General features: G+C 44.4%; 1 protein-coding gene across 1 annotated transcript in view; it reads left to right on the forward strand.

Moving 5' to 3' along the window:
• Positions 1-20,008, forward strand: part of CACNA1G (calcium voltage-gated channel subunit alpha1 G) — a 146,386-nt gene extending 126,378 nt beyond the window's left edge. Inside the window, 4 exon segments of the mRNA XM_079323127.1 lie at positions 66-410; positions 8,997-9,183; positions 11,887-12,056; positions 16,265-20,008. Coding sequence (XP_079179253.1) covers positions 66-410; positions 8,997-9,183; positions 11,887-12,056; positions 16,265-17,110 — 1,548 coding nt within the window. The 3' untranslated portion in view covers positions 17,111-20,008.
• Positions 20,009-26,822: the final 6,814 nt, after the last annotated feature.

The raw sequence follows: 26,822 nt of genomic DNA on the forward strand, positions 1-26,822 counted from the left end.
AGGACAGAATACACATTCCTGGCCACATCCTGTATTGCAACCCAAGCCACCCCTGCTGTTTCCAGGACACGCTGCGTGACTGTGACCAGGAGTCCACCTGCTACAACACCGTCATCTCCCCCATCTACTTCGTCTCCTTCGTGCTGACAGCACAGTTTGTCTTGGTCAACGTGGTGATTGCAGTGCTCATGAAGCACTTGGAAGAGAGCAACAAGGAGGCAAAGGAGGAGGCAGAGCTGGAAGCAGAGCTGGAGATGGAGATGAAAACCATCAGCCCTGGCCAGCACAGCCCCTCGGACATCTTTGCGTGGACAGGCACCAGTGGCGGAGAGCGACCCGAGAGCCCCCGCGGATTCACCAACCCCATGCAAATCAAGGTGGATTCTCAGCTCTCACTAGCCTATCATATGGTGAGGATCTCTGTTGGAGGGTGAAGAGGGCTTGACCTGCATTTTTGCTGGGGGAAGACCTGCATGAGTTGGTAATGAAAGAGATGTGTACCAGATGTTCTGGGCTTGTATTCCCTGCTGACCCTTGCGTGGTTTGGGAGCCAGTGCTGCAGGGAAGAGACCCCAGGCAGGTCTCCAGACCACCTGGATGCATCTGTTTGGAGGGAGAGAGTTTTGCAATTTACTCTTGAGGTCAGCTCAAGCCACAGAGTTCAGAGCTAGCTCCAAATTTGCTCTAATACAGAGTTTTGACTGGTCCTTTGTGATAGCAAAATCATGAGCGTAATGTGTTTGCTTTTCTAATACATACCATGAGCCACAACATAAAAGAGGAATAAAACGTAGCTAATCTTCGCTTCAGCATTAAATTTGTTTTATGTAACCTCAATTTAAAATCCATCTCCACAGTCAGGCTTGTAAGAAAAGATTCTTTTAACAATAGAATAATCCAGAGGAAACTCAAACCTGAGGTCACCAGAGCTGGTGGCAGAACTCCCACCAGCAGGAGCATGGCTGTAATGTGGGAGCTGCTAGGAGCTGCACCACATCTCCCTAAAGCATACTTTTTGGATGAAGATTCAGTTTGAGGAATGAGAGGTGAGGTCAAACCTCAGGCAAGTTCATTAGGAGGTTGCTGAACTGAAATTCCTCAAGAAATACAGTGCAGTATTTTTTAGTCTTAGCTGATTGCAAATTGGGTTAAACTCTATGCAGACCTCATTAACTTTTATTACATCATGATTTCACAACAGCATATCTTGGCCTCAGCCTGGGGTGGACTAATATGTATTCAAATGCATGAAAAACTCATTTATGATCTTTAGTCCAAGGGTGAAAGAGAGTAAATCCCTCCTTAAGCTTTGTTTCAGTTCCTAAGCTACTGGAAATCTCTGGTGCTATTAGAATCTCCAATGTCTGAGGTGGAGTCCAAAGCTGCTCTTTGGCTCAGAAAAAAGGGAGTTGAGGGCTCTATGGGGAAATCCAGATTTACTGTGTCCTCTAGGAAGAAACAACACGACCCAATTTGTGCTGTATGTGTTGAGCAGAGTAATGGCAAACTGTCCTCAGCTCTGTTGTCCTGCACCAGGACTGACACTGGCAGAAAAGATAAATTGCAAAACTGTGAGACAAATCAGTCATAATGATACCCTCACCCTGCAGTCTGTTAAACCTGCCCTCTCTGAAGGTGGCCTGGGAAAAGGTTTATTCCAGCCACAACCTTCAGTGTGTTTCTTGCTCTTTCCCTCAAACAGGAGCCTCAAAAACCTCCAGGAGACCTTATTATGACTATTTATGTCCCAGACAAAATCTTCAGGACAAATCTGATGCTTGAGCATGATAGCAGAGGAATACAATTCCCAGGACATGACCCTGCAAGGACAGCATGCTCTTTTGCTTGCCTCTTTCCTGGGATTTTTGCACTGTGTACTGTTTGACCGTAGAGCCAGTCCTCATCTCACTGTATGCATTGGGCATTCCCTACATGAAAGGTGCACCCTGAAATCGTTCCCCTGCTGCCTGCAAAAGCCAGACCCTGCTCTGTGCAGCCCCAGTGCTGTGGCCAGCTGGTTTGACAGTGGCCAGAGCACTGGGGGCACCTCAGCCCACGTCTGGCACATGAATTAGTGTCCTGACACATGTCCATCCTGCTCAGCTGCAGCTTCCATGGACAGGACATTCAGCTTCTCTCCAGGTTATTTTAATTTCTGTGCCCTCTGGATATGGATTTAGGCATCAAGCATTAGGTCCTGCAGTTCAAAAGCCTGGACCATGTGTGTGGAAGCCTTGCAGCCAGTAGTGTCCTGTTGAAGTTGCTAACACCAGAAGGAAGATGCTTCTCAGCCCCAGGAATAACCAGTTGTGTTTGCTGAGAGGGAGATTGTCCCCAAGGAGGGCCCTGGGTGGGAGCAGCCACAGTCTTGGGGCAGCTGCTGTCACCCTATCTCTCATAATGTCTGGGAAAGCTGTCTCTGCTCACCGTGATATTACTGCACTGTTCTCTCTCCTTTTCTCCTGCCCCATTGTTTCTGTTACTGCTGTTCTCCTTAAATGTTTCCATCTTTTTTTTTTTTCTCTCTCCCTTCTACTTCTTTTTTACTCATTTTGTTTGTTGGGTTTGATATGCTGTCCTTTTTTTCCCCTCTGTCTCTGTCCCTTGCCTTTTTCCTCCTCTCTTTTTGGCTTGCTCTCTCTCTCTGCATGCTATACACCACCCTTCCTAGGAAAGGCACTTGTTTGATACCATATCACTGATGATCCAGGAATCTCTGGAAGGAGAGCTGAAGCTGATGGACAACCTGTCAGGCTCTGTGTGCCATCACTATGCCCTCCCAGCTCCCGAATATTACAACTCTGAGAACCAGGTTAATATTCCTAATTTCCTGCAAAGTCTCCATCCAAACTCGACTGAGACCTTAATGGCAAATTAAAGTTCTTTATGCAATGCAGTCACAGGGATTTGGAAGCATAAGTCACTTTGGCTTTTTCTGTGATAGTAGATGATATTGTATATCAATGCAAGAGGAAGAAAACACTCTTGGACTCTCCCTTGTCAACACAAGACATTTTTCATTGGGATTTACAGTTCATGGGTTTTAGAAGGGAAAGGCACAAAATTCCATCTCCATCCTTCAGTGGGGTTCTTGTATTTGGCTTCCTGCTCCTAAGCAGGGCTCCACAGCAATGTCAGGGCATGTCTGCAGAGCCTGCAGCAGTGTGAGCTTTTCCCAGAGCCCAGCCTGAGCTGCTGGGGACCATCAAATGATCTCTGTGTTCTGTGCCTACCTGCACTGCATGAAAATATAGGGTTTGAAGGGTTTTCCTAAAGAGGCTTCTTGCAAATGGGTGGCTGTAAACTAGATTCTCATCTCTGATCTAAATTTTAGTGAATTTAGGGGGGAGGCAGCCCTTAATGATGCACAGGAGTAACCTGTGCTCCAGGGCTTTCTCGAGCAGGCAGTGCTTGTTTAAAATTACTCCATTTACCTCCTAGAATGAAGTACCTACTTTTTAAAGTGCGTTATTCTTTAGAGCAAATATTTTCCCTAAAACACAGCAGTGACCATAATAATAATTCAAGCACACCTATTTTTTGCTGCACTTGGAATTGAGCAAATTCCATATTTCTTGATCTGTTCCCCCTGCCTTCCTGGCTAAAAATAGCAGAAGTTTTCTTGTTAAATCAGTGTGCTTGTTTATGAGCTCACTGACACTCTAAATTACCCAACTTTTGATGGTTCATTAGAGGAAAGGAACAAGCTTAGGTAAAATGAAATCCTACTGCAGGTCTTTATATAGCAGGATAACGTCTCCCTCTGATTGCTCCATATTGCATCCCATTTATTAAGCTATAGGAAGTGGTTGTCTCTAATAATTTCCAGAGGAATAGAGACAGTAGCTTTGGCAAGGAAGGCAGAGGGTCAGTAGGAAACTCAGTGAGAGCTGGTTGAAAATTTTTTGTCACAACATTTTTCACCGAAAGTGCTGCTGCAGCAAAAAAAATGGGTTTGTTTTGACACTTGTGTAATGAAAAAATATAGCATTCCAGTTTGCAGTGTTTTTTTCTTTTAAAATGTAAGCTTTTTCCCCCCCTCCCCTCTATAATCAAAACTGGTCTAAATCAGTTGGATGATTCCAACAAAATGTTTTGACGGCTTCAAACTCAATTTTGGGTTTGGGAAGGCTGAGGTGGGGTGATGTTTTGTTTACATTTTTGCTTTTCTTGTCATACTATTTGTCATGTTCTCAGGCAACTCAGGAATTTAGAGCAGTGCTGGGACTTACTGAAAGGAACCTGATTAATAGCAGCATCCAGCAGGGCAGCTCCAGCAGGCAGAGCTGCTGGTGTCCACCCTGATCCTGCACAGCTTTTCCTGGCTCTGGGTCCCTCTCAGGAATTCCTGTCCTCAGACTGGCAGCCTTTGCTTTTTGGGGAGCCTCATATGAAATCAGGGGCTCCAAATCATCTCTCTCATCCACTGCCAGCAGATGAATGTGCTAGAGGGGATATCAAAGCCAAGTTAGATGAGAGGAGCCTGACCCTCTTACTTATCTCAGCTGAATTTTGAGCCTCTCCAGGCTCACTCATCGCTGGGTTTGTTCCATCCCACGGCTGCCATTTCCAAGAGTGAGGAAACCCAGTCCTTTGACAACTTCAATGCAAGAGATCTGGGCCTCTCTGTTTTCTCTTGGAAGATTTATTGCTGCTGAAAGACTTTTCAAGCACAGAGGATGGCAAAAAAAAAAAAAAAAATGCACAATGAGAAATGAAAAGGAATCACCTGGGACTTGCCCCTGTGAGTGGGAGCCAGTTTGGAGGTTACCTGGTGAAATGCCATTCCTGGTGCCATGAGCACTGTACCCAGGGGGGATTTGGGGAGAATTTGGGGAGAACTGAGCCTGCTGTAGGGCAGATACCTCCTCTTACAGTGCCTGCCAGCAGAGCTGCTTCTCTGGGGGAGATCCCAAAGAAATGTCCCCTTTCCCCTCTCTTTTTCCTCCAAAATATGAAATTACATTTTCACATTTCTTATAAAAAGAGTCTGGGAGAGAGCTTCATCAGAGATTTGATAAGGACTTTAATTGATTGTTTGATCAGTGGGGATCCATTTGTGCCAGATCCATGAAAACAGGAGTGTGGCTGTGTAGAGCCAATTCTCAAGTCAGGATTTCTCAATGCCAGAGGAAACAGCTGGGCCAGGCCTGAGGGGCATTTGGGGCTGGAAAATGCAGCTGCCTCTTTTAGTAGAACAGTTATTGCTGTCCCTGGAGGCTCTGTAGCCAGCCAAAATGAGCTGAAAGCACCAGGAAGGTGTTTGCTGACCAGAATCAAGCTTTAAGTTTCTCCCTGTGCCCTTTCAGTGGTGAGGAAGTGAATTATGGTCCCACCTGCCCCTTGAGGGTGGGGATGGTCCTGCAGCCTCCCTGGGGCACAGGGAAAGGCACACTGCATACACCACCTGAAAACACAGGTTTGTTGTTGGGGAATCTTTGCAGACTCAAAAAGTTTAGAAACCAGCATTATTATTGGGGCGGAACAACTTCAGAGAAATCAGGTAATGAAACCTCTTGTATTTGATCACAGCCAAGAGGATGAATTTCTCTATTATGAAAGTAATGCTACTTTTGCTTCTTCATGTAGACAGGAGAGCAGCAAAATGCAATGCATTACAATACAATACAAAGCATTAGTGTATGGTTTTAAACCCCTCCCAGATCCTTGGTAAGCACCAAAGTACAAATGTCCCTCTCTTTTTTTGATTTCTTTGTTATATTTAATTTCTTTAATGTTCTGTCTCTGGTAACAATGTGTATGATGTAGCTTTTCCCACTGCAGGGATATTGCTTTAGTGTCTGGAAGTATTTAGATTATGATACTTTTTTTCTTTTTCTTTTCAATTTTCTTTTCCAAAAGATTTGTGTCCTGGTTTCTTATGTTTAATCATCTCTCCCTTTAGATCCCTCTAGCTGAGATGGAGGCTCTGTCTCTGACGTCAGATATTCTCTCTGAAAAGTCCTGGTCCTTAGCTCTGACGGATGACTCTTTTCCTGATGACATTAACACACTCTTACTTAATGCTCTGGAAAGCAATGTACATACACTGGTCGCTGTGTAGTCTGATGTTTACAGGGTTCGAAATACTGCTCCCACCTCCCTGCACCTGCCTAATGGCATTTCCAGTTCCAGCCCCTTCCCAAACAGCACCAACCTCTTCCCTGAACAGGATGCTGTCCTTAATGCCATTAGGTCCTGGCTTTTGGCACTCTTGTCCTCAAGCTTGGCTCCTTGCGAGGAACCAGTGGTTATTTCAAATTTTTTTAATGTATAAACAATGTGTTTTCTACAAGTAAAATAAGCAGTAAAAAAAAAAAAAAAAAAGCTTTAGAAAGCACATCAAAATTGAAATTTCCTCCCCATCTGAAACAAATCAGTGATGGTGTGTGAAGAGACACCTGAGCTCATGACCCATGTCCTCTGCTGAGGGGTCAGCCCCAACACTTGGGTTTGGAGTGGATTTTTGTCATTATGAACACAGGCACCACAAAGCTTTTTGCATGATTGGTGTGCCCGATTGTTTCTTTTACAAATATCAAAGGGGGGATCTCTCCAAGATGATAATTGTTTTGCAAATTGTTTCTAGCAGTCACCATGCTGGAAAACAAACATGTTGACTATTCAGTGCCTTTTTGACTGACATGACCAGTATTTTGAGCCCTGCCTTAACCATCTCCTCTCTGAAACATTAGACATTTTTAGCTGTGTAGCAGTCAAGTGCTTCTTTTCTGCTGTACAACAGACATAACTCCTTTCCCAACATTTTTAGATCATTCTTGTTTTCTTTGTTGTTGTTCACGTACCTGCCTTTGGATGTTTGTGTTGTTCATAAATTTTCTGCCGTATTAGTTGACTGTCATCCTAATTAGCAATTATTTGAGAAACATCTCTGAAACCGTGACAATATTTCCCATCATGCTTCATGGCATCCTGTGCAAAAGATTTTGTGAACTCCGTTTAATTTCTTGTAGGAGGCTTTTTGTTTCAAAATTAGCATGGAGAGTTGGACAGAGGAGAAACCCACCTAGTTTTGAATCACATTAGACAACCTTGTTTGACAGCATTGGAAAGTCTTAAGGGTACACCCAGGAAAGATGGTTTTTCTCCCCTCTCCAAAAAAAAACCCCAAAATTTTGTTGAAGAAAGGATTTTGTGAATTTTTATCAATACCAAAAAAGTGTTTGGTCACAACAGTTGCCCAAACTCCTGAAAATCTGCAAGCTTTCATTGAAATTTCTTCTAAATGCAATATTTTTACACTTCATTTAGATGTGGCTTTAGTTGAAAAATATTTGGATTGGAATTTTTCTTTTTTTTTCATTTCATGGAAAGCTTGGATTTGATTTTCAGTTAAGCCAAAACAACATGTTTTTCAAAAGTACCACTGAACCAAAAAGTCGTGTTCCCACTGTTCTGTGGGCTGGCTGGGAAGATCATTTTACAGACATATTCATGAATTTCACCCATGAGATTTCCCCCAAGATGATCCAAAAGTGGAAATGACCCACGTTGACCTTAAAGGTTTGCTAAAGGATGGGGTCTCAAATCCAAGTTCTCATGTTCAGATTCAGATGGGTCTGAGTTTGAGATCTCAGGTTTCAGGTCACCTTTTCTGCTTTAATCTCAGTACTGTGACAGTGAAAGAGGAACTGGGCAGAAGGGGAAGGCAGGGAGGGACTGAGAGGTTCCCAAATTCAAACTTGCAGCTTTACCAGCGCAGGTTTTGCTCTCCTCCCCTCAGCTGTATCAGGAGATTTCAGTCTCCCTTATCTAGTCTGTATCCAAGCTCTATCCAAATCAGCAGTTTCACAAGGACTGAAACAAATGCTGCGTGGCACTGCAGACCTTTTTTTTTTCTTTTCATTAAATTTGCAACAGCGATTTTCTTTTTTTTTTTTTCTCTTCCCCATGTTTTTTTCCTCATTTTTTTTCTTTTTGCAAATTCCTTTTAATCTCATCGTGTTTCTTGTGCAAATAAATGCTGTAGTGAAATTTTTGTTTTATGAATGAAGGATAAAATTTGGATCAAAAAAATCTATGTTGATTCCAGAAGACTTGTAATGCACTGAGTAAAGGGAAAAAATTTCAGAAAATAAGGCCTAAAGCTTTCCAAAAATGATCAGCCAAATACTGTACTAGACTACAGTGGCACAAACTTATTCCTGTGTTTTCCACTTGAGAAATTTTAACAATTAAATAATTGTTTCACTAGAAATACAATGGGAAGATGACTTTGCTTCCATTTTTGCTAATACTCTCCAAGAAAATAACACCCAAGAACATTCCTGGGATGGAGATATTTTCTTATGAAATCAGACCTGAATCCACTCATTATTGCCTCCGGGGCTGCCCATTCCAAGAGTCTCTTTGGCTATAAAATTCCCCAGTCAACATATATACAATAACCCTTGCTTGCATTAGATCCCTTCCAATTAGAGAATGGCTTTCACCCTGAAGCAGTAGGTTTAGATATCCTTTTCAATAAAATAGGTTTAGTTATTCATTATGTGAGAAGAAAATCCAATAAAATTGTGCTGTGAGCCAGAACAGAAAATATTTTTGATAAACTAGTTTTTGCATTTGGGTTGAGGGCTTTTTTTCGTTTGTTTTTCTTTCTTTTATTGTCAGAAGAGGAAACTACTAAGCTTTGCAAAAGCCTGCCTTGCTAATGAGGGCACGTAGGGAGCAGAGGGTCAAAGTTCTGTCAAGCATGTGACCTTTGCTGGCCTTGAGGCATGATGCCTTCTTTGCACATCCCTGAAATAGTCATGGTTTGTTCCTACGGTGTGCCTTCCTCTGTTTCTGTGGTGCATTGTGTGAGAGTTTACTGACAGCCCCAGCAGAGGGGGCGGCTCCCTGGTAGATCCATCCCTGCACCCTGTGCATGCCCATCGTGCCATCCTGGTTGCAATGGCTGTCGCTCACCTTTCTGGGCACTTCTCCTCTTTCCCACCCTCCCACCCTTGCCTTGCTGACGTTTTCCTTCCCCTCAGGCTGATCTGCGCTCCAAGGACGACACGCTGGCCCTGTCCCCCAGCAAGGACCTGCTGAGTGTGAGGAAGCCCTCGGTGGGACGCACGCACTCCCTGCCAAACGACAGCTACATGTTCCAGCCCTACTCCAGCCCCTGCCCTGCCTCCCTGGCAGACAGGAAACCAGCACACCACAAGTCCCAGTCAGGTACACGCCAGCTGGTGTTGCATTTGAGCTATAGGAGGGTGGTGAGAAGGATAATGCAGCATAATTCTTTGTGTAATGCAGAAGCAAAGGAGAGAGCTTTGTTTAAAGAAACACTGCACTTATATAGGGTAGATCGTGCCATGCAGAATGGAAAAGGCTCATTGGTGCAAGAAGGCAACACCTCTTTGAAAAGATGCTTTGTGCAAAATATCACAACTCTCACGCACCCTGCAAGTGCATAATCATTATAATTTCTTGTTCTTGAGCAAACCCAAGGCTTCAAGGCTGCTTTTTCCCTGGTTCCCAGCAGCATCCAACCACAAGCTGGGACAACAGTGGGGTTTTCCAATAGAGCCAGAGTTGTGCTTTTCCAAGCTCTTCAGTAGGACAGAGAAAATTGCCACTGGTTTCCAGTGTGTCTAGATCTGTGGAACTGCTGTGAACAGACCCTCCACAACTTGCAAAGATCCTCCACAATTTACAAAGTTTAAGATGACTCTTTTCCTTCAAAATTTTTTGGTAATGTGACAGAGGCCTGGCTCAACACTAATTGTCCCCTTGCCTAGTTCCCTGAGATTACAGTCCCTAAAGCCTGGGCTCCGTTCTGGGCCCTAGAAAAGAAATCCCAATAGAGAAATATTTCTTCCTGTCTGGTTTTTTTTTGCAGCAGTACCTGTTCAGAAGCTCTGTCTGGGAACAGCTATGAAAGATGGGAAGATGGTATCTCTAAATTCCTGTAAAATGAACATAAATGTGCTGAATTGAGAGACATGTCAGTGTGAGATGAATGGGAAAATGAGAGAGTGTGGAATTGTTCTTCCCAGTGTGCATGGTTGGGATATACATCTTGGAACTAAATTCAGAGATATTTAGGTGCAGGGAGGGCTCTGTCCCTGTCCTTGCAGCTGCCTCCCAGGGCTTGTCCCTGTGCCCCCAGTTCTGCCTGCCAGGGGTTACCTGGGGCTGGGAAGTGAATGGAGCCACCTTGAATTCATCTGTACATGCCATCATTTTAGACATTTGTCTCCAATAAGACAGGGAAGTTTTTACAAGCATTGCCATTTGAAAGCTTCTAAGCAGAACATAATTTCAGCAATGTTCAGAATGGTAGGAGATTTTAAGAGATTAGAAATAAGATGTTGAAATTTGCATAGTAATAAGAATTTGGATGAATAGTGACTGTGAAACAGAAGCAAAAAAATATATGTGGGCACAAGGGAGGAAGATAAATCTGGTGTTGTGAGAAATCTCTGCCGCAATACACAGTTATCAAGGTCAAGAGTGGTGTTTTGAAGAACATGTTTGCACATAATGCTAATGGTGCAGCTAAAATCCCATTGGAAACAATAGCAAATCTCCCATTACCTTCAGCTGAGCCAGAATTTATAGGTCTCTGTAACAGTCAAGAAATTCCTGACCACAGAAAAGAATCATGTTTGCTGCAGAGGGAATTTCCAGTGCTTCATTTTTGACCATTGAGATGTATTTGCACTGTCTTGATCAAAAACTACACCAGCAAGGGACTGGATAATTTTTGAGTCCCTTCTTTTTCAAGATTTCACTTCCCAATTTCAGTTTGGAGAAGTTGAATAGCCCTCTCTGACAGCCCTGGCTTTCTGGGGACAGAAAACCCACAGGAAAAAAATAGCAAAAACACTTTGGAGAGGTAAAGCTGATGTCTATAACCACATGAAACAATTAAACCTTTTGTGTTTTTCTCCTGCTGGTGAAATTCCAATCACCTTAAGCAGCCAGAATGCTGGGAGGTGGGTAAGGTCCCCAAGTTCTGACGTATCCCTGTCCTCTTCCACCTCCAATGTCACTGCTTTTCAGCGTGGAGGAAGCCACCCCCACTTGTTTACAGTTTGTAATATTATAGAGTGCAGTGAAGACAGCAAGAGGTGCCAGGCGCCTCTAATAAATCACCACAACCAAGCCATAATATTTCAAGCTGAGAAGGTTTTGTTGTCAGAAACACTGGCACTTGCAGGAGGCATTTGTTTGAATACTCCTTCGTAATGGGGCTGTTGCTCTGGGAAAGATTCCAGGACAAATGAGATTCTCTGGGACGTGGTCCAGATTAAATGAATTGTTTTGAAAAACATTGAGCTTGTGTGTGAGGGGAGCACACAGAGTTTCAAACCTATTAGAAGAAGTAGCCAGCAACCACAAAGGGTCAGAAAGACACTGGAGAGTGTGTTTCCTTCTTCTGGGAGGTTTTGTGAAACCAGCCTTGAGAGCTGCCAGGTCTGTTCCCTTTCACTTCATTTCCAGTGCTGGTTTGGGATCCCAGCAGTTGGTCTCCATGCAGGCTCAGGCATGGAGACACTTCTAGAGCCTTTCAAAGTCAGATGTTTGCAGTGCTCAGAAGTGAGTCTGCTGCAAAGTTATTGGCCCAAAAGCAGGGATGCAGGAATTGCCAGTTCAGATGAACTTGTAGTTCCTCATCTTCTGTTCTCAGTAGGAGCTAGTCCCAGTTGTATCAGGAGAAAATGCCAAGAAAAATGAAATAATAGACAATGCTGGAGTCATTTATTAGTAGATGGGAGTTTTTTCCCGGTTCTGGAGAGCCAGTTGCTGAATTCAGTGGTTTTGTTGTGCCTGTCTGATCCAAGGTGCAGCAGAGCAGTTTTCCCTGGGAGGTCACTGAGGTTCCCCACAACCCTTGGATGAACATTTCCCATTGCTTCTCCCTCTCCCAAGGTTCAAAGGCGTCGGTGCAGTCCCAGCCAGCAGACACCAGCTCCCTCCTGCAAATCCCAAAGGACCATTTCCACCCTGTGAGAGCCCAGGACCGTGTGGTGGGGGACAGCAAGCCCCAGGTGTCCCAGCAGGTGCACTCCCCTTCTGCTGAAAGGCTGCTCCGCAGACAGGTAAGCAGAGTTATGATCACAAACCTGCTGAGCTTTTATATTGCTGCATTTGCTGGTTAACCATGCTTTAAATTCAAGGAGGGATTCACAGAGAAACCTCCAGAGAACTGTAATTCCTACAGAAATAATAAAAAGGTTGGTGGTTTTTGATCTGAAAGCCATCCAGGAGTCTCCAAAGAACGTGCGTGATGAGTATCATGTCCTTTGGCAACATGCCTAAATGTTCTCCACATTGTTAGCACTTTATTTTTTTTAATCCTCTTTATAAATGCAGCCAAATGCTCCCCTGGGGCTCGTTGGGGTTGAGGAACTAATTCTTAACCGCTGTGATTTTTTCGGTGCTTGAAAGGACACAGGGATTGCAGGCTCCATCCCAGGCCACCCCTCCTGTGACTCCTCTGCTTTCCCAAAAGAGAGAAGTGTTTCATGGAAATTGCTTATCTCACATGCAAAACCATCATGGGAAGCACACTGGTTTTACAGTGAGAATTGAAAATTAAAATATTTTTCCATCGGCTGTGAGCTTTTAAAAGTTTGAGTACATGCAAAGCAGAACATGTTTTACTTTGCAACCAGTTTTATCTCTGGTTTTTGCCTGGCATTGATTTAAATCCTTATTCAATCAAAGATCTAAGGGATCTAATCAAAGATTCCAGTCTGGTTGATTGGAAGCATAAGTTTAGACTTATCTTTTTTTAGTAAAATACTTAAACTTGTGCTTCACTCTCACATTTTTAAGCATATTTCAATGATTGTGCAGCTGGACTGGGACCAGAAGCACATCTGATTCAAAAACTCTGCTTTATTCAGTATTTCCATGCCTGATTTTACATACACAAAGGGGATCAGCTCTATTTTTTCAAAAGTAATTTCTTTCCTGTATGTAAATATTCCCATTTCTTTCATCTTTTAATCAACATTGACAAATTAGACAGTTGATTCATTAAGCTCTAAAAATGGATGTGAAGTACCAAGGTTAACAATTACACTTGTCTGTAATACTAAATTGACATAAGAAATTCCTTGCATGTATTCATTTGCATGGGGTTGGCCAGCTATCCCAATCACCACTAATGGGGAAACTAATTGATGTCATGATTCCAGTTCATAACCACTCTCTCTTGCTTTCTAATGAATAACAGCCCCATCCTTTTGAAGTGATCTAGCCAGAATAAATTACCATGTTAGCCATCTTCTCTAGTCTAATTTTGCTCACATCTTTGACAGCTTCTTTTTCTAGACCTTTTCATACATTTAAGTCAATGTATTGCCTTCCCTCCCTGCTTCCCTCTGCCTGTCATGCCCATGATCATGCAGGAGTGGAGTTCAGAGAGCAGAGCTGTGTGGCACTGAGCAGACACAGCCCTGGCAGGCTCCTGAGCAGCAAGGAGCGCCCAGTCTGGCTAAAGGGAGCACGGAGGTTGTTCTGGTGATATTGCTGTGATTGTTAATTGCAATCTGGATGGCCAGACACTGGGAAACTTGGTCCTTTAAGAGGCAAAATTTCCTTTACAGCCCCAGCACTTCTGCTTGCTCAGGTGCTGTCTGCTTGACTTCTTTTTATTGCTACTACTAATTTCTCACTAGCACATCAAATAGTCCAAACTGTCAAAGCAGTTTGGTTTTTAGTACCCATTTTCCTTATCATTACAAATACTGCATGCAATTCTGATTTGGTTATTTTCTTTTTTCTTTTTCTCTTTTTCTTTTTCTTTTTCTTTTTCTTTTTCTTTTTCTTTTTCTTTTTCTTTTTCTTTTTCTTTTTCTTTTTCTTTTTCTTTTTCTTTTTCTTTTTCTTTTTCTTTTTCTTTTTCTCTTTTTTCTTTTTTTCTCCCTCTTTTCCTTTCTCTTCCTCTTCCTCTTCCCTATTCTTCCTTTCTCTTTCTCTCTCTTTCTCTTTCTCTTTCTCTTTCTCTTTCTCTTTCTCTTTCTCTTTCTCTTTCTCTTTCTCTTTCTCTTTCTCTTTCTCTTTCTCTTTCTCTTTCTCTTTCTCTTTCTCTTTCTCTTTCTCTTTCTCTTTCTCTTTCTCTTCCTCTTCCTCTTCCTCTTCCTCTTCCTCTTCCTCTTCCTCTTCCTCTTCCTCTTTCTCTCTCTTTCTCTTTCCTTTTTCTATTTTTCTCTTTTTCTCTTTCTTCTGTTTCTCTTTTCCTTTCTCTTCCTCTTTTCCCCCTTTCCCTTTCCATTTCCATTTCTCTTTACATTTCTCTTTCTCTTTGTTTCTCTTTCTTCCTTTTTATCTTTTTCTTTTCCTTTTTTTTTTTCTTTTTCTTTTTCTTCTTTCTCTCCCTTCCCACTCACGCCTTCTCCTCTCCCGAATCCATCCAGATAACCCTTGTCCATCACATACCTGGTCCTTGCACTTTCCCTGAGCATTAAAACCTGTGTGTTTAACCTGCCTTTTCCTCCAGAGTGCTGGAGAGCGAGCACAGCCCCCTCAGTAACGTCCAGTTTAGACTCCGGAATGTTTGACAATTAGCGAGAGGAAGATGAGTGGATCGGATGCTCTGGGAGAACATTCCTGCTGAGGATTGCACTCCTTGGCAGTGCATGGCACAAAGGCTTTTCTCCAGAGGAATTCTACCTGAAATTAAACCTATATTGATTTTGTAGTTCCAGGACTGTGTATTCAAGGTGTAGCCCACACCAAGCTGTGGCTGCTACAGGTGTACAGCCCTCTTTTTATTTTCAAACAAACCAGTAAAACATTTGTACTGTTGCTACTAACAACAACCACAGATGCCTGTATCATAGGCAAAGAAAGAGCTGGTGGTGACTAATACTGTCGTGGTGTGCAACACAGGTTGGTGTGCAAGCAAAAGTAATGACAACAATTACTTTTTGCTTCTGTATTCGACTTCTGTGTGGTCTGTGTCTCTCTTCAGGATATGAACTTGGTATCTTCTCCCAAATACTCATTAAAACTACTGGTGCTGAGGAGACCAGAATAACTTCACTCCTGACTGATTAGTTGCCAGTGTTATGCTGTGAAATTTTAATTAGAAAAGATACAGCAGCACTGGATGAAATTGTTTGCCATATTAAATATTCTCTGGGCTGCCCCTGTTGACAAAGGGAGAGCAATCTGCAGGTGCTGCAATAGACTCTGGTGTTTCTGTGCACACATGGACACACTGCAGCTGATAAAAGCTTTGCTGAATAGAGATCATTTGGCTCAAATGATCCTTGTGGGACAATACTTACATAAAGTGTATGATCATTTTGGGGTGATTTGTCACAAATGTATTCCTTAGCATGAGGAATTTCATCATTTCATCTCCTTACACTTTTCTAAAGGACTGGGACCAGCTGTATGCATTTCCTCCAAATTTCCCTGTGACGATATTTATCTTTAAGATAATTTAAAAGTCTTCTCAAACTGATACTCTGCCTTTAAGGCAGTTAACGTGGCTGATTTATAAATCCTTTTGACAAGGAATGCAGTGCAGTGAAAAGGCAAAGCCTTCAAAACATGCCCAAGGTTCCCTCTGCCAGCAGGCACTGATGCTGCATAAGGCTCCAGACAACCAATGCAAAATGTGCCTTAGGAAGCCTGAACTTGAGCATCAGAATGAATTGAAATAATTACAGATTATTATTAGTACAGCTTTGGACTCCAGCGTTTCCAGCTCCTGCCATAAGATGGTGCAGAGTTCTGGCTCCAGCCTGGGGACCAAGGCCAGGGACAGGCTGTTGCCTTGATGCTGGCACACAGCAGGGTTGCTCTGGTGTTGCAGGCTCTGGGGATCCTCTTCCAGGCCCTCAGCATCACCTGAGCTAGAGAAGGGAATACACAGGCTCACTTGCATTTCTTTCGCTCTTGCTCACACCTGGGCTGCTGAAATTATAATTATAATAATTATTATCAAGGGCTTTGCTGTAGACCTTCATCCTTTGCATAACAAGAACATGAGTAAGTCTGGGTGGGAGCGTTCTGGTTTCGCAGCCCTCCATCCTTAGAGGGGAAAGCTAAAGGTCAACCATTTAGGAAGAGAGAAGGGTTGTCTCAAAAGTGACAGACCCACAGATCCCTGACAGTGAGAACTGGTAGAACCCACACCACAGATTGTTCTAGGAGTCAGTGGGTCTGTGCTGAGGGATCCCAGCAGAGCTGAGTGCCCTGTAAATGCTGAGCCTTGCCTGTACTAACCTTTGTTTGGTCTGTCTCTCTCACCTGGCAACTCCTCCCCACCCCTCTGGCTCTGATACAGATGGCTATAAGGAACGACTCTCTGGATAGCAAGGAGAATCTCCACACCGAGGTGAGTGAACTCTCTGACCCAAATGTTCCCAAGGAGGAGTCACCAGTGGCTCTGGCACCCTCAGAAGAGAATGAGCTGGCTGCCTGGAGCCGGGCGAGCGTCCGCACGCAGCAGCATTCCCACAATCAGTATAATATTTCAAAGCAGGCACCAGCATCCTGTGCTTGTGCAGACTCATATCAGGAGACCCCTGAAGATTCAATGGACCAAGAAGTATCTGAAATAAACAGCTCCTCGGAGCCTTTCACTTCAGAAACTTGCACAGCCTCGAGTGCCTGTTCAGAGGGTCAGCCTCTCACCCCCCAGAGGAACGTGGGCAATACCGGCAACGTGGGACTCAAGGACCTGAAGAAATGCCACAGTGTAGACACCCAGGGTCTGCTAAAAAAACTGCCCTCTTGGCTAGATGATCAAAGGAGACATTCAATAGAGATCTGCTCCATAGAAAACAGCCCCCAGCACCATTCCACGTCCAGCTCCTCTGGCTTTATAAGTCAGGTGGTCAGTGAGATGGAATGCCTGCAAGGCACGCGGCAGAAGAAGAAACTGAGCCCTCCCTGTATATCCATAGACCCTCCCGAGGGGCAGAGCTTGGGACCTCGGGGACCCCACAGCATCTCACCTGCCAGTGGGGACGTGTGCTTGAGGAGGCGTGCTCCGTCCTGTGAGTCCAAGGATTCCATGGATATCGGGGATTCGCTGCTCCCAGACAGTATGTCAGCATCTCCTACCCCAAAGAAAGACTTGTTGACACTTCCTAGCTTTTCCTTTGATCAATCAGAAACGGACTCCTGAGTTAACTTCTCTGTTGGTGCCAAATATCTTCTTCCTTTCATGTAATAGGAGAAAAAAAAAAAAAAAAATTAAAAACTCTGTACTCCAAAATGGCACTGGGTAAAAAAATTTCCAAAGAAAGATTAAAGAACCAGCTGGTTAAAAGAGTGGTTAACCTATATCACGCTTACTTAAGCATATGTTCTGCTTAGGTAAAAGCAATACAATGTGCAGAATCTATATGTATATTATATTTTATTAAATTAATTGAATCTAGTATTGCGGGATGTAGTACATTTTGTGACTAAAGACTCATTTAATTTTCTTCTATTTTACGTATCTCAGAATATTTCTGAGATAAAGTTGGTTTCTACAAATATTTTAACCTAAAAAAGTATATATTTAATCCCTTCTCTTTTTTTGTTGTTTTTTTTTTTGGTTTTGTTTTGTTTGGGTTTCGTTTTGTTTTGCAAAGCACAAAATGTAGCCAATTAGTGCATTACAGAGGAAATGTATCCCACAGTCAGCACTAAATAAGGATTATTTAATGTAATTTATTTTTCCCCTTGGACTTCAATGATATTCTGGGAAAATGATTGTTTGCATAGTACAGAAATACAGTGGCAATTTTTTAACAAAATATTCCAATCTTGCATAAAGTTGACATTCAGAGTGTGAAAGCAAGTGCTCAGACCCAGGAAGGTCCAACATGCTGATGTCTGAGGATGGTGAGGGCAGAGCCATTTAACAGTACAAGATCCTGAATTATGAAAGGATGTTATAGATCATCCACTGGCAACTCACAAAATCATGTCAATGGTTAATTTTCATACATTCCTAGGAAACAGGCAGCAAAGGCCTGTGGTCACTTCTGAGATGTTTTTGCAGTGTCTCCAGGATGGACTTTTTATTTTGCTGAGTTTTACACCTCCCTCATCCCTCTGTTTTCAGAGGAGCTCCTCCTCTCTGCACTCTGTGGAAAGGAGAGTGAGGTCAAGGTTAGGACTTGCAGTGGGTGGAATTGGGGCAGATATGGCACAACAATGGGCTTAAGCACACGCCTTAAGTTAAGCTCTGGCCTAGAATGCCTGGAGCTTGATTCTATTAAAGCAATTCTTGAAAACTAAAAATCATATGCTCGTGTTCTACTGAATCAAGGCACTTCTGCAAGTTATTTTATAGATTACACAAAGAAAGTCTGCAAGTGCTGAAATGACTGTTGATTTTCAGTAAAATTCCAGGTATTTTGCTATCACTGCTAGAGTTAATTTACACTACTGCAATTTTATTTCCAATCTATCAATAGCCTTAAGCAGAAACGTGATGAAACAAAGTGGATAAACCCAGAATTCATGTTCTTGCTTTATAACATCAATGATCTCAAAAATTACCTGTTTTTTACACTCCTGTGCTAACGCCCTCTGCCAAAAGCAATCTCTAAAATTGGACAGCACAGCCTGAAAACCATGCAAGGTTGGCCCCATTCGACACCTCCCCCTCCTCAAATGACTGATGGAAGCCAGACATTAACTCCACTCCACTTCCATGAAATCACATTAAGAGGAAGGCTAAATTAGACTGCAGGCATGCTTTGAAGTGTGCCAATACTCACAGGCTTGGAACCAAGTCCGGGGATTGTGCCTCTGAAGCAGCACAGGCAGGAGGAGGATTTGTGCTAATTGTCAGTCAGGAGCTTGTAACTTTTTGAGAAATACTGATCTTTTCAAATCACTACAACATGCTGCTGTACAGCCTTTTGTCCATTCAGAGATCAGGCTGTTTCCACCACGTGTGTCTGCATTAGCTTGGAGTGTAGACACAAAGAGATGCTGTTCATACCCCACAGCCTAGGTGAGGTCCTAAGCCCCTTGATTTTCACTTGATGATGTTTACTCCATAAAAAATTTACATGTTCAGGAGAAATGTAAGGGCTTTCAGCAGGAAGTCAGGCAATCAGTGTATTTGAAGCAGGAGGATTAACATTCTCTACTATTTACTGCAGTTAGATTAATTCTTGGCTGGGACATTTTTTCCCTCTTCACCACAGGCCCATATGGAGCCTCCTCTCTTTGATATGCCAGCCCAAATCCAGAGTTAAACCTGTCTAAAGCAATGATTTCAAACAAACCTTTCATCAATTCTTTGTCCAGATCATATTTAAGGAAATAATAAAATTACAGTGCATTAAGCCTGAGAAATATTCTTAATCCCTTTTTGGTTTTACACCCATAATGAGCCCTAGCTTTTCCTTTCACATGTGCTAAATAGTTTGGGAAACTAGCTAGGCCACTAAAATTTCCTTCCCTGGTTCCTTAATGATTAGGATTGTGTTCACACAGCTGGAATGATACTACTCTTCAGATCCTTCCTTACAAAAAACCCACTGAACATTTTAGCTTGAAATCATGGCACAAAACAGTGATGTGATGTTAATCCAAATGCTCAACTCCAAATGTAACAGAAAGCCTAAAGGCTCTTCTGTTTTAATGCTTGGGGTTTTGCCTACTGACAAGGTTTGTGGAAGTAACATAAAGTTTACATCATACATGAATATTCAGTAAAGAGTAGCAAATAAAATATATTCCATGATGATGCTTTCAGGAAAAGAAATCCATGTAAAATAGATTGTTTTCTAAACCAGTTAAGTTTTTTCTAGATGCCCTTTTGAAAGACAAACACAAATGTACTGCAGTGCATGCAATAATACTCAAATCATTTTAAATACCTTCGGGGGGGTTTTATAGAATTTGACTTTTTTAAACAAAATGTATAAAATCCACAGGAATTCTGTAGAATGGTTATGTTGATAGAATTTTTTATATTTTTGTAGAAATCTATAGAGAAATTGTTAAAAGTTCTGCGTAGCATCTTGGCAAAGGAAGCAGCTCTTACCTACGAGTTTCTTTTCCTAAACCTGCACCCAGGTCGTGTTCAGGAGTCAGCTAAGCTGGAGTTCCACGATATTGCAGTGCTCTTACTGTCCAGAAAGTGTCCCCACACCAAACACCTCCCCCAGAGCTCAGCCCCTGCCCATGGTGAAGTAGTTGCATGGCTCTCCAGCTCATTCAAGCACACCAGCACTTTACTACTGTGGATTTGCAGTATGCAGGTGGGAGGAGGAGATTTTGTTATTGCCAATCTGACACAAGGGGGGGGGAAAGAGATTGCAGACGTGTCTGGGAAAATGTAAATTCCATCCTTGCAGCCCCTCGCTCACAGAAGTGATTTTTTGCATAACTTGGTTAGAGGTTTGTACTGTAGATATTTTGGAGGAGGGCAAAGAAAACACTGTTTTTGACTTCTGTGGATTGCACTCAGCACTAGGTGTGTTCAAGGAGAAAATAAAAACAAAGAAAAAAAAAGAAAACAAAAGCATTACCACTGTAAATTAGGCTATGCCCCAGTCTCCCCTTCTCTGCCCCTTTGGCTATAATAACCCATGTACACTATTACAAGAGGTGACTAGAGTAGGCACAGTACCATTGCAATGTCTGTAACAACTTAGTATATATGATAGAACTTTGTATTTAATAGTTAATATATTGTTATACTGTATCAGGTATATAGGCCAAAATGAGGTCTTTTGGTCCAGGCAACAAAAGGTGGTACTCATGGGGAAAATTGGATTTAAATGTTCCTTTTTTCTAAAAAAAAAAAAATATAAGTAAAAAGAAAAAAAAAAATAAAAACAAGTGTAAATCTTTACAACTGACAAAAACAAATGTGTCCTATTAAAATCTTTTGAAAAGAAAAACATCGGTGCATTTCCCTTTTTTTTGTTGTTGTTGCTGATGATAATCTGTATCACTCCAGGCAGTCCAGTCTTTGGTCATGTTCTGATTGTGAACAGCTGGAGAAGGTATCAGATAGCAGCGGCAGCCAGGAGGAAGATGGGGAATGATGTCCCTTTGTGCAGCAATTTGATGTGGCCTCAAGCAGATCTGTCCCTGGGCAGTGCCCAGGGTGTGCAGAGGGAGCAGCCAGAGCAGCAGCAGTGCCCTGCTGGATCCCTGTGCCTGGCAGGAACAGCTCTGTGCCAGGCTGGAACTGCAGCACGGGGAGCTGAGCCCGGGGGAGGAAGGACTGAGGACAAGGGGCAGGTCTGATCTGTTTGTGAGCAGGAAGATGCTGGAATTTCCCACTCGTTCACATCTTTGGGGTTTCCAGCCTGAAATCCAGCAGTGTCTCATTAAACTCCTTGCAAAGCAGGAGTTGGTGGGCTTGGTGCTGCCTGGGGCTGGAGGGCAGCAGGGAGCTCAGCTACTGCTTAGGTGCCACAGAAACATTTCATGGCATGGTTTGTACTGGGAGGACCTTCAAGTTCATCTTGTTCCATCCCTCTGCCATGGGCAGAGACACCTTCCACTAACCTAAACCTGCCCTTCTTCTTTTTGAAGCCATTCCCCCTTTTGTCCTGTCACTACAGGACCTTGTTAAAAGGCTCTTCAGGGGTTTTTAGTGAATGACCTATGTAGCTGTTAACATGAAATCTCCTCTCTCCTGGGGAGCAGCCAGGGAGGAACCAGACACTGGGTGCTCTGCAGCCCTGCTCCTCACTGCCTGGAATGATCTGATTGCTCTGCAGCAGGAGGGACCCTAAATTGACACCCAGACCAGTTTTTTTATCTAGAGGATGTTTTGATAAAGTAATGTCTCAATAGAAAACAGCAGGAAGAATACTAGTCCTTAAACAGAAGGAAATGTGGATCTATTCAAAATCCCGTGCCAGTCCACTCCAGGTGAGCTCTGTAGTGTGTCTGTGTTGTCCAGGCTGGAACCACAGAAATGCCTTCCCAGCCCTGTGAGCTGGAGGATCCCCAGGGCTTTAAGGTAAGCTGGGCTGAGCCAAGGGAGTAGAGCTGCTCACAGGCTCAAGCACTTCACACCTCTGCTCTCAGGTGAGTTCAGAGCTTCAGAGCAGCTTGTGGGAGGCCTTGTTTGTCTTCTCTGGTTTGTGAGTGTTCCTGTGTGAAGCTCTCCTGCTGAGTTTTGCTGTGGTTTTTCAAAGGCTCCAACCCAGGCTGGTGCTTCTGTGTGTGCTCTCAATTTCCTGAGCTTGAGCATGGCACTTTCTTTTTCCATTTCTTGAGTAATTGGGATGCCACATGGAATCAAGGTGCTTTCTATGTAGTGGTGACCATGCCTAGGGAAGCAGCACTTTGAGCTTCGTTTATTTCTTTGTTCAGACAGGTGACCATGCCCTGCTTCAGCAGAGCAGTGTCCCACTATGTGCACACCACATCCCTCAGACACAGCTCTGCCAAACCCTTCAAGATGAGAAATAGGAAAGGCTTGTTTGTACCTTCTATATTTCAGGTGTTCCAGAGATACCAGCTGAGACACAGAAACACGTCTAAAATGCGAGCTGCACTAGAATCCCCCAAAACAAGGTAGGGAAAACACTTTAAAGAGATATCTCCCTGTACCACCACCAGCACCGTGGCGGGTAAGGGACATGCTGTGACCAGCTGACAGAAGCGAGGGTCCTGCAGATCAAAGGGTTAAGGGCGGGGGGTGAGGTCTGGGGGTGCAAGCCCCTGCAGGAGGGGCGATGCTCGGTGCCGCGGGGGCGGGCGCGCTCCGAGAGCGGCGTTCTGCTCCCCCCTAGAGGCCGCGGGGCCGGGCGGCTGTGCCGGGGCGGGGACCCCCGGGGCGGGACAGGCTCAGCACGACCCCGGGGTGCTGTGCTCGATGCAGGGTCGGTGTGGCTGTTTGTGTCACAGAGCCGGTCATGCTGGAAAAGCTCTCTGGCATGGCTGGCTGACCCGGGGCTGCCGGTGCCACCCTGAGCCATGTCCCCCGGTGCCAATCTGAGTCTTTCAGATGCCTCCAGGGATGATGACTCCACCACTTCTCCTGTTCCAGTGCCTCAGCACCCTTTCAGTGATGGTGTCTTACCTAAGATCCAGCCTAAACCTCCCTGGCACAAGTTGAGGCCATTTTCTCTCGTTCTTTTTGCTTTTTACCAAGAGAAGGGACTGTCCCTCACCTCGCTGCACCCTCCTGTCAGGGAGTTATAGGGAATAAAATGTTCCTCCTGAACCTCCTTTTCTCCAGGCTGAGACCCCTCAAATCTCTCAGATGCTCATCAGACTTGTCCTCCAGAGAGTTTCCCAGCTCTGTTCCCTGTTCTGGACACACCACAATGTCTTTTATGTAGTGAGAGTCCCAAAACTGACCCCAGAATTGAAGGCATGGCCTCGCCAGCACTCAGTACAGGGGTATGGTCACTGCCATGGTCCTGCTGGCCACACTACTGCTCACACAAGCCAGATTTGACCTTCTGGGCCAAATAGTTTCTAATGATGAGGGGATTTTCAATCACTGAAATGATAAAAATCCCAATTATGGGAGGAGGAGAGGAAGGATTTCTCTCACTGTGGCAGAGCCCTGCATGCTTGGGGCTGTGTGAGCTGTTCAAAGGCACCATGCCCCAAACACCCACCTGCACTGCTGCTCCTTGCTGCTTGTGCAAAACCCAGGCAGACAACGACCCATCCTGGGCTCTCTGGCATCTCAGAGGCTGTGGCAGCACCTGAGAAGTGTGCTTGTCCCTGCACATCCTTTTTGACACAGGTACAGCACAGCACAGGGCTGCCACTCACAGCAGCTCTGATCCCCCCCAGCCTGCAGCTCCAGAGGGCTGTTTGACCTCTCTCAGCCCAGTGTGGGAGGAGGAGGAGGATGAGCCCAGCCCTCTGCCATCGCACAGGCTGTGGGGTTTCCTCGGGTGCAGGCTGAGTGCCTGTCACTAGATGGCAATGCCACGAAGTGGGAAGTTCTGCCGGCAGGTTTGGGAGCACCAGCTCAGGCTGAGGTCCCCAAAACCTGCTGCTCCTGTTTGCTTTGGTGTGGTCATCAGTGAAAGCCTCACTGGTATTTTCATGACTGAGGGTGATTGGACCTTAAGTTGTGTTATGCATGTTGTATTCAATGTTTTGTTACATTTAAAACTCACTATTATAATCCTGCAGCATCCTCTGGTATTTTCTATTATTGTTGGATTCCCTGGGTTCCATAACTGGCAAGTTTTCAGAGGTCCTGAATATATTATCTTTCCATTTCTATTAAATACTTTAAATGATGCAGCCAAAGACCCCACCAGCTCCAGCTGGGAACTGGAAAGGATGGCTAAACCACTTAATTGCTTACTGAGCTAACAGTTACTGTGTGGAAACAAAGCAGAATCCAGCTGTTTTGAGGATAACCAGGAAGAAGTGAGCATGGAAGTCATTCTGCAAAAAATACCAGCTAGAGTGGACAGCATGTGCCATGCTGACACCTGCAAAGGCAGCACAGAACTGCTCTGCCACATGCCAGTGTAGCCAAGGGCTGGTGACAGCTCCATGTTTGTTCAAACAAAGCAGGGCCAGGTGTTTGTATTTATGGAACCACTGTGAGCCCATTATTTGGTGAGATCCTGAACAGCTTCATCCCATTAAAAGTAGGAGGAGTTTGTGGGGTGGCAGAGTTGGCTGGGGAGAGGGTAAGCCTCAATTTAATCAGGGGTGAAGTAGGACAGTTTGGGCCTTAGCTCCAGCAGGTCCAAGTGCCATGTGTTGTTTGTCTGTGGCTGTTTGTCCATCTGCAGCCAAGCCACCCATAGGTCAGGGTGTGTTACACCTGCTGTGGCTTCTGCCAACCTCTACAGGCACCTGAAAGTGTGTGTGGGGTTATCTAGCAGGTGAGAGAGCACCCAGTGCACTTAGAGAATGCCCAGTACATTTAGAGTTCAGCTGCTCGCAGCTGGAGCAGTTCCAGGATCACTTTGGGATGACCTTGGCAGTCCTCAGCATGTCTAGATTTTTCTCCTGCTCACTGCTCTCAGTATGAAGTGCAGGAGCACCCATGGAATGGGGCAGGTTGGTATTACACATGGTGTCCTGGAGGAGTCACACAAACCCCATTTTCTCCTTTCACAGAGACTTGATGAATTATGTGGACTCCACCTCACCCTGCAGCATGAATGGCTTTACAGTGCAGCTCCAGGACAAACTGCAGATCCAAGTTCCCTGTGCTGACTTCCCAGGGAACTGCCACCTCTGTACTTCCAGACAGGCAATCTTTCCTTCCACTCCTACAAAGAGATGTAGCTGACATGTGCCCAAAAGCAGTGCAGTGAGTAAAAACTGGGGCTGCAAATTCCCAGCCCACTCCCTCATCTGTTTTATCATGGGGATTCTCAACTGCTCATTGCACATTCCAGAAATGAGGAAATTAAATCACTTCATGCAAGAAGGGAGGTGCACATATTTGCAACAGCATTGAGAAGAAGAAAGCCCAAGTCTGCTGCTACTCATTCAGTGTTAACTTAAAGCAGTTTATTACAAGTTCCCATCTTATGTGTGTTAAAACAAGGTGTCCCCTCCTTCTCTATGAAGTAAATCTATAGGGCCTTGCTGTAAATGCACCCTCTTTGGCAGGCTCTTTTTCTAACCATCTGTAAAATGTGACACCTCTGTGGGTCTTGGAAAGGAAGCTGAGCCTCTGCTATTCCAAGCAGAGAAAGAAGGTGATATTTATAGTCAACTAACCCTAAAACTGCAACTTTCAGAGCTGCACATGCTCAGGACATCCCCAGCCCTCAGCTCTGAATGTGCCTCTTTATACAGATCTCTTCAGGAGCTGGCCACCCTTCATCCTGCTGTTAATGCCTTGAGAATTGGCATGAGGTGTGACATGAAAAGCAGCCTGCCTCATAGCTGGCACTGTGCTTACACAAACAGCTTCTCCCTCACGTTTCCTCCTGTCCTGCCCAGTCTCTCCAGTTGCTATCTGGGCTCTGCTGCAGGGCCCGGGTGTGCCTGGAGGTGCTTCCTGATTGCTCTGGCTTGACCTGCTCCAGGGGTTAGCAGGTGAAAAGTCCTTGCCTGTGCAGCTGGCATGAAAGAAAAAATTCAAATGCATTATTGCTGAATTGATCCAGACTGGATCTTGCCACTTCCCAGAATAAAGAATAAATATCTGGTGAGAGGAGGTGAGTTCATGGCTGCCTGACATTTGCACCAAAGGTGCCATTTCATTTTCCTGCAGAGCCAGCCTGCATTTGAGGGAACATCACAGGAGTAATGACATGTTCTAGGTACCTCCATCTCTGTTCCCATCATTAAAAGGAAGCAGGACCAAAGTGAACTGCCCTGCCCATGACAGTGCTTCAGGCTTGGCTTTGCACCAGTGTCAGCAGAATCCTTTACCATGGCCCTTCCAGGAGTTTTTAAGCTTTCCCCTCCATCTTGCTTGTCTGAGAAGTGAGTACTTCCTTAATTCCTGCCTTTGATTTTTCCCTCTCTGCTTGTCTGCTCTGCCAGACAGCACAGGGAAGACAGTGCCAAGCCAGTGCAAGTCCCAGTGTCTGCTGTGAGGTCCAGACTACCCAGAGGCTCCCCTTGAGCCCAGAAGGGATGCAGGGGGAGCTGGCACCCCAGCTGGCATCACTCATCACTGCCATCCCTCTTTAATAGCATTAGCTGCTGCTAAACACTGCCCACCATTAATTAGGAACATGAAACAAGTGGCAGAATTATTTAGGGGTCCTTATTTAGAGTCTTGTGAGACCAAGAGAAATATCCTAATTCAGGACCTTCCTCGATGGATATGGTAGAAAAAATATGAGGTTCAACAGAACCACCAAAGTCAATAATTTAATCAGGAATTAATTCACATGTCAATTGGACTCTGCAGCACACTGATAGAGTAAACCTCTCCCTTCCTGTACACACAGCCTGCAGCAGCT

Source organism: Erithacus rubecula, assembly GCF_903797595.1.
Source record: "Erithacus rubecula genome assembly, chromosome: 20".
Taxonomy (NCBI): Eukaryota; Metazoa; Chordata; class Aves; order Passeriformes; family Muscicapidae; genus Erithacus; species Erithacus rubecula.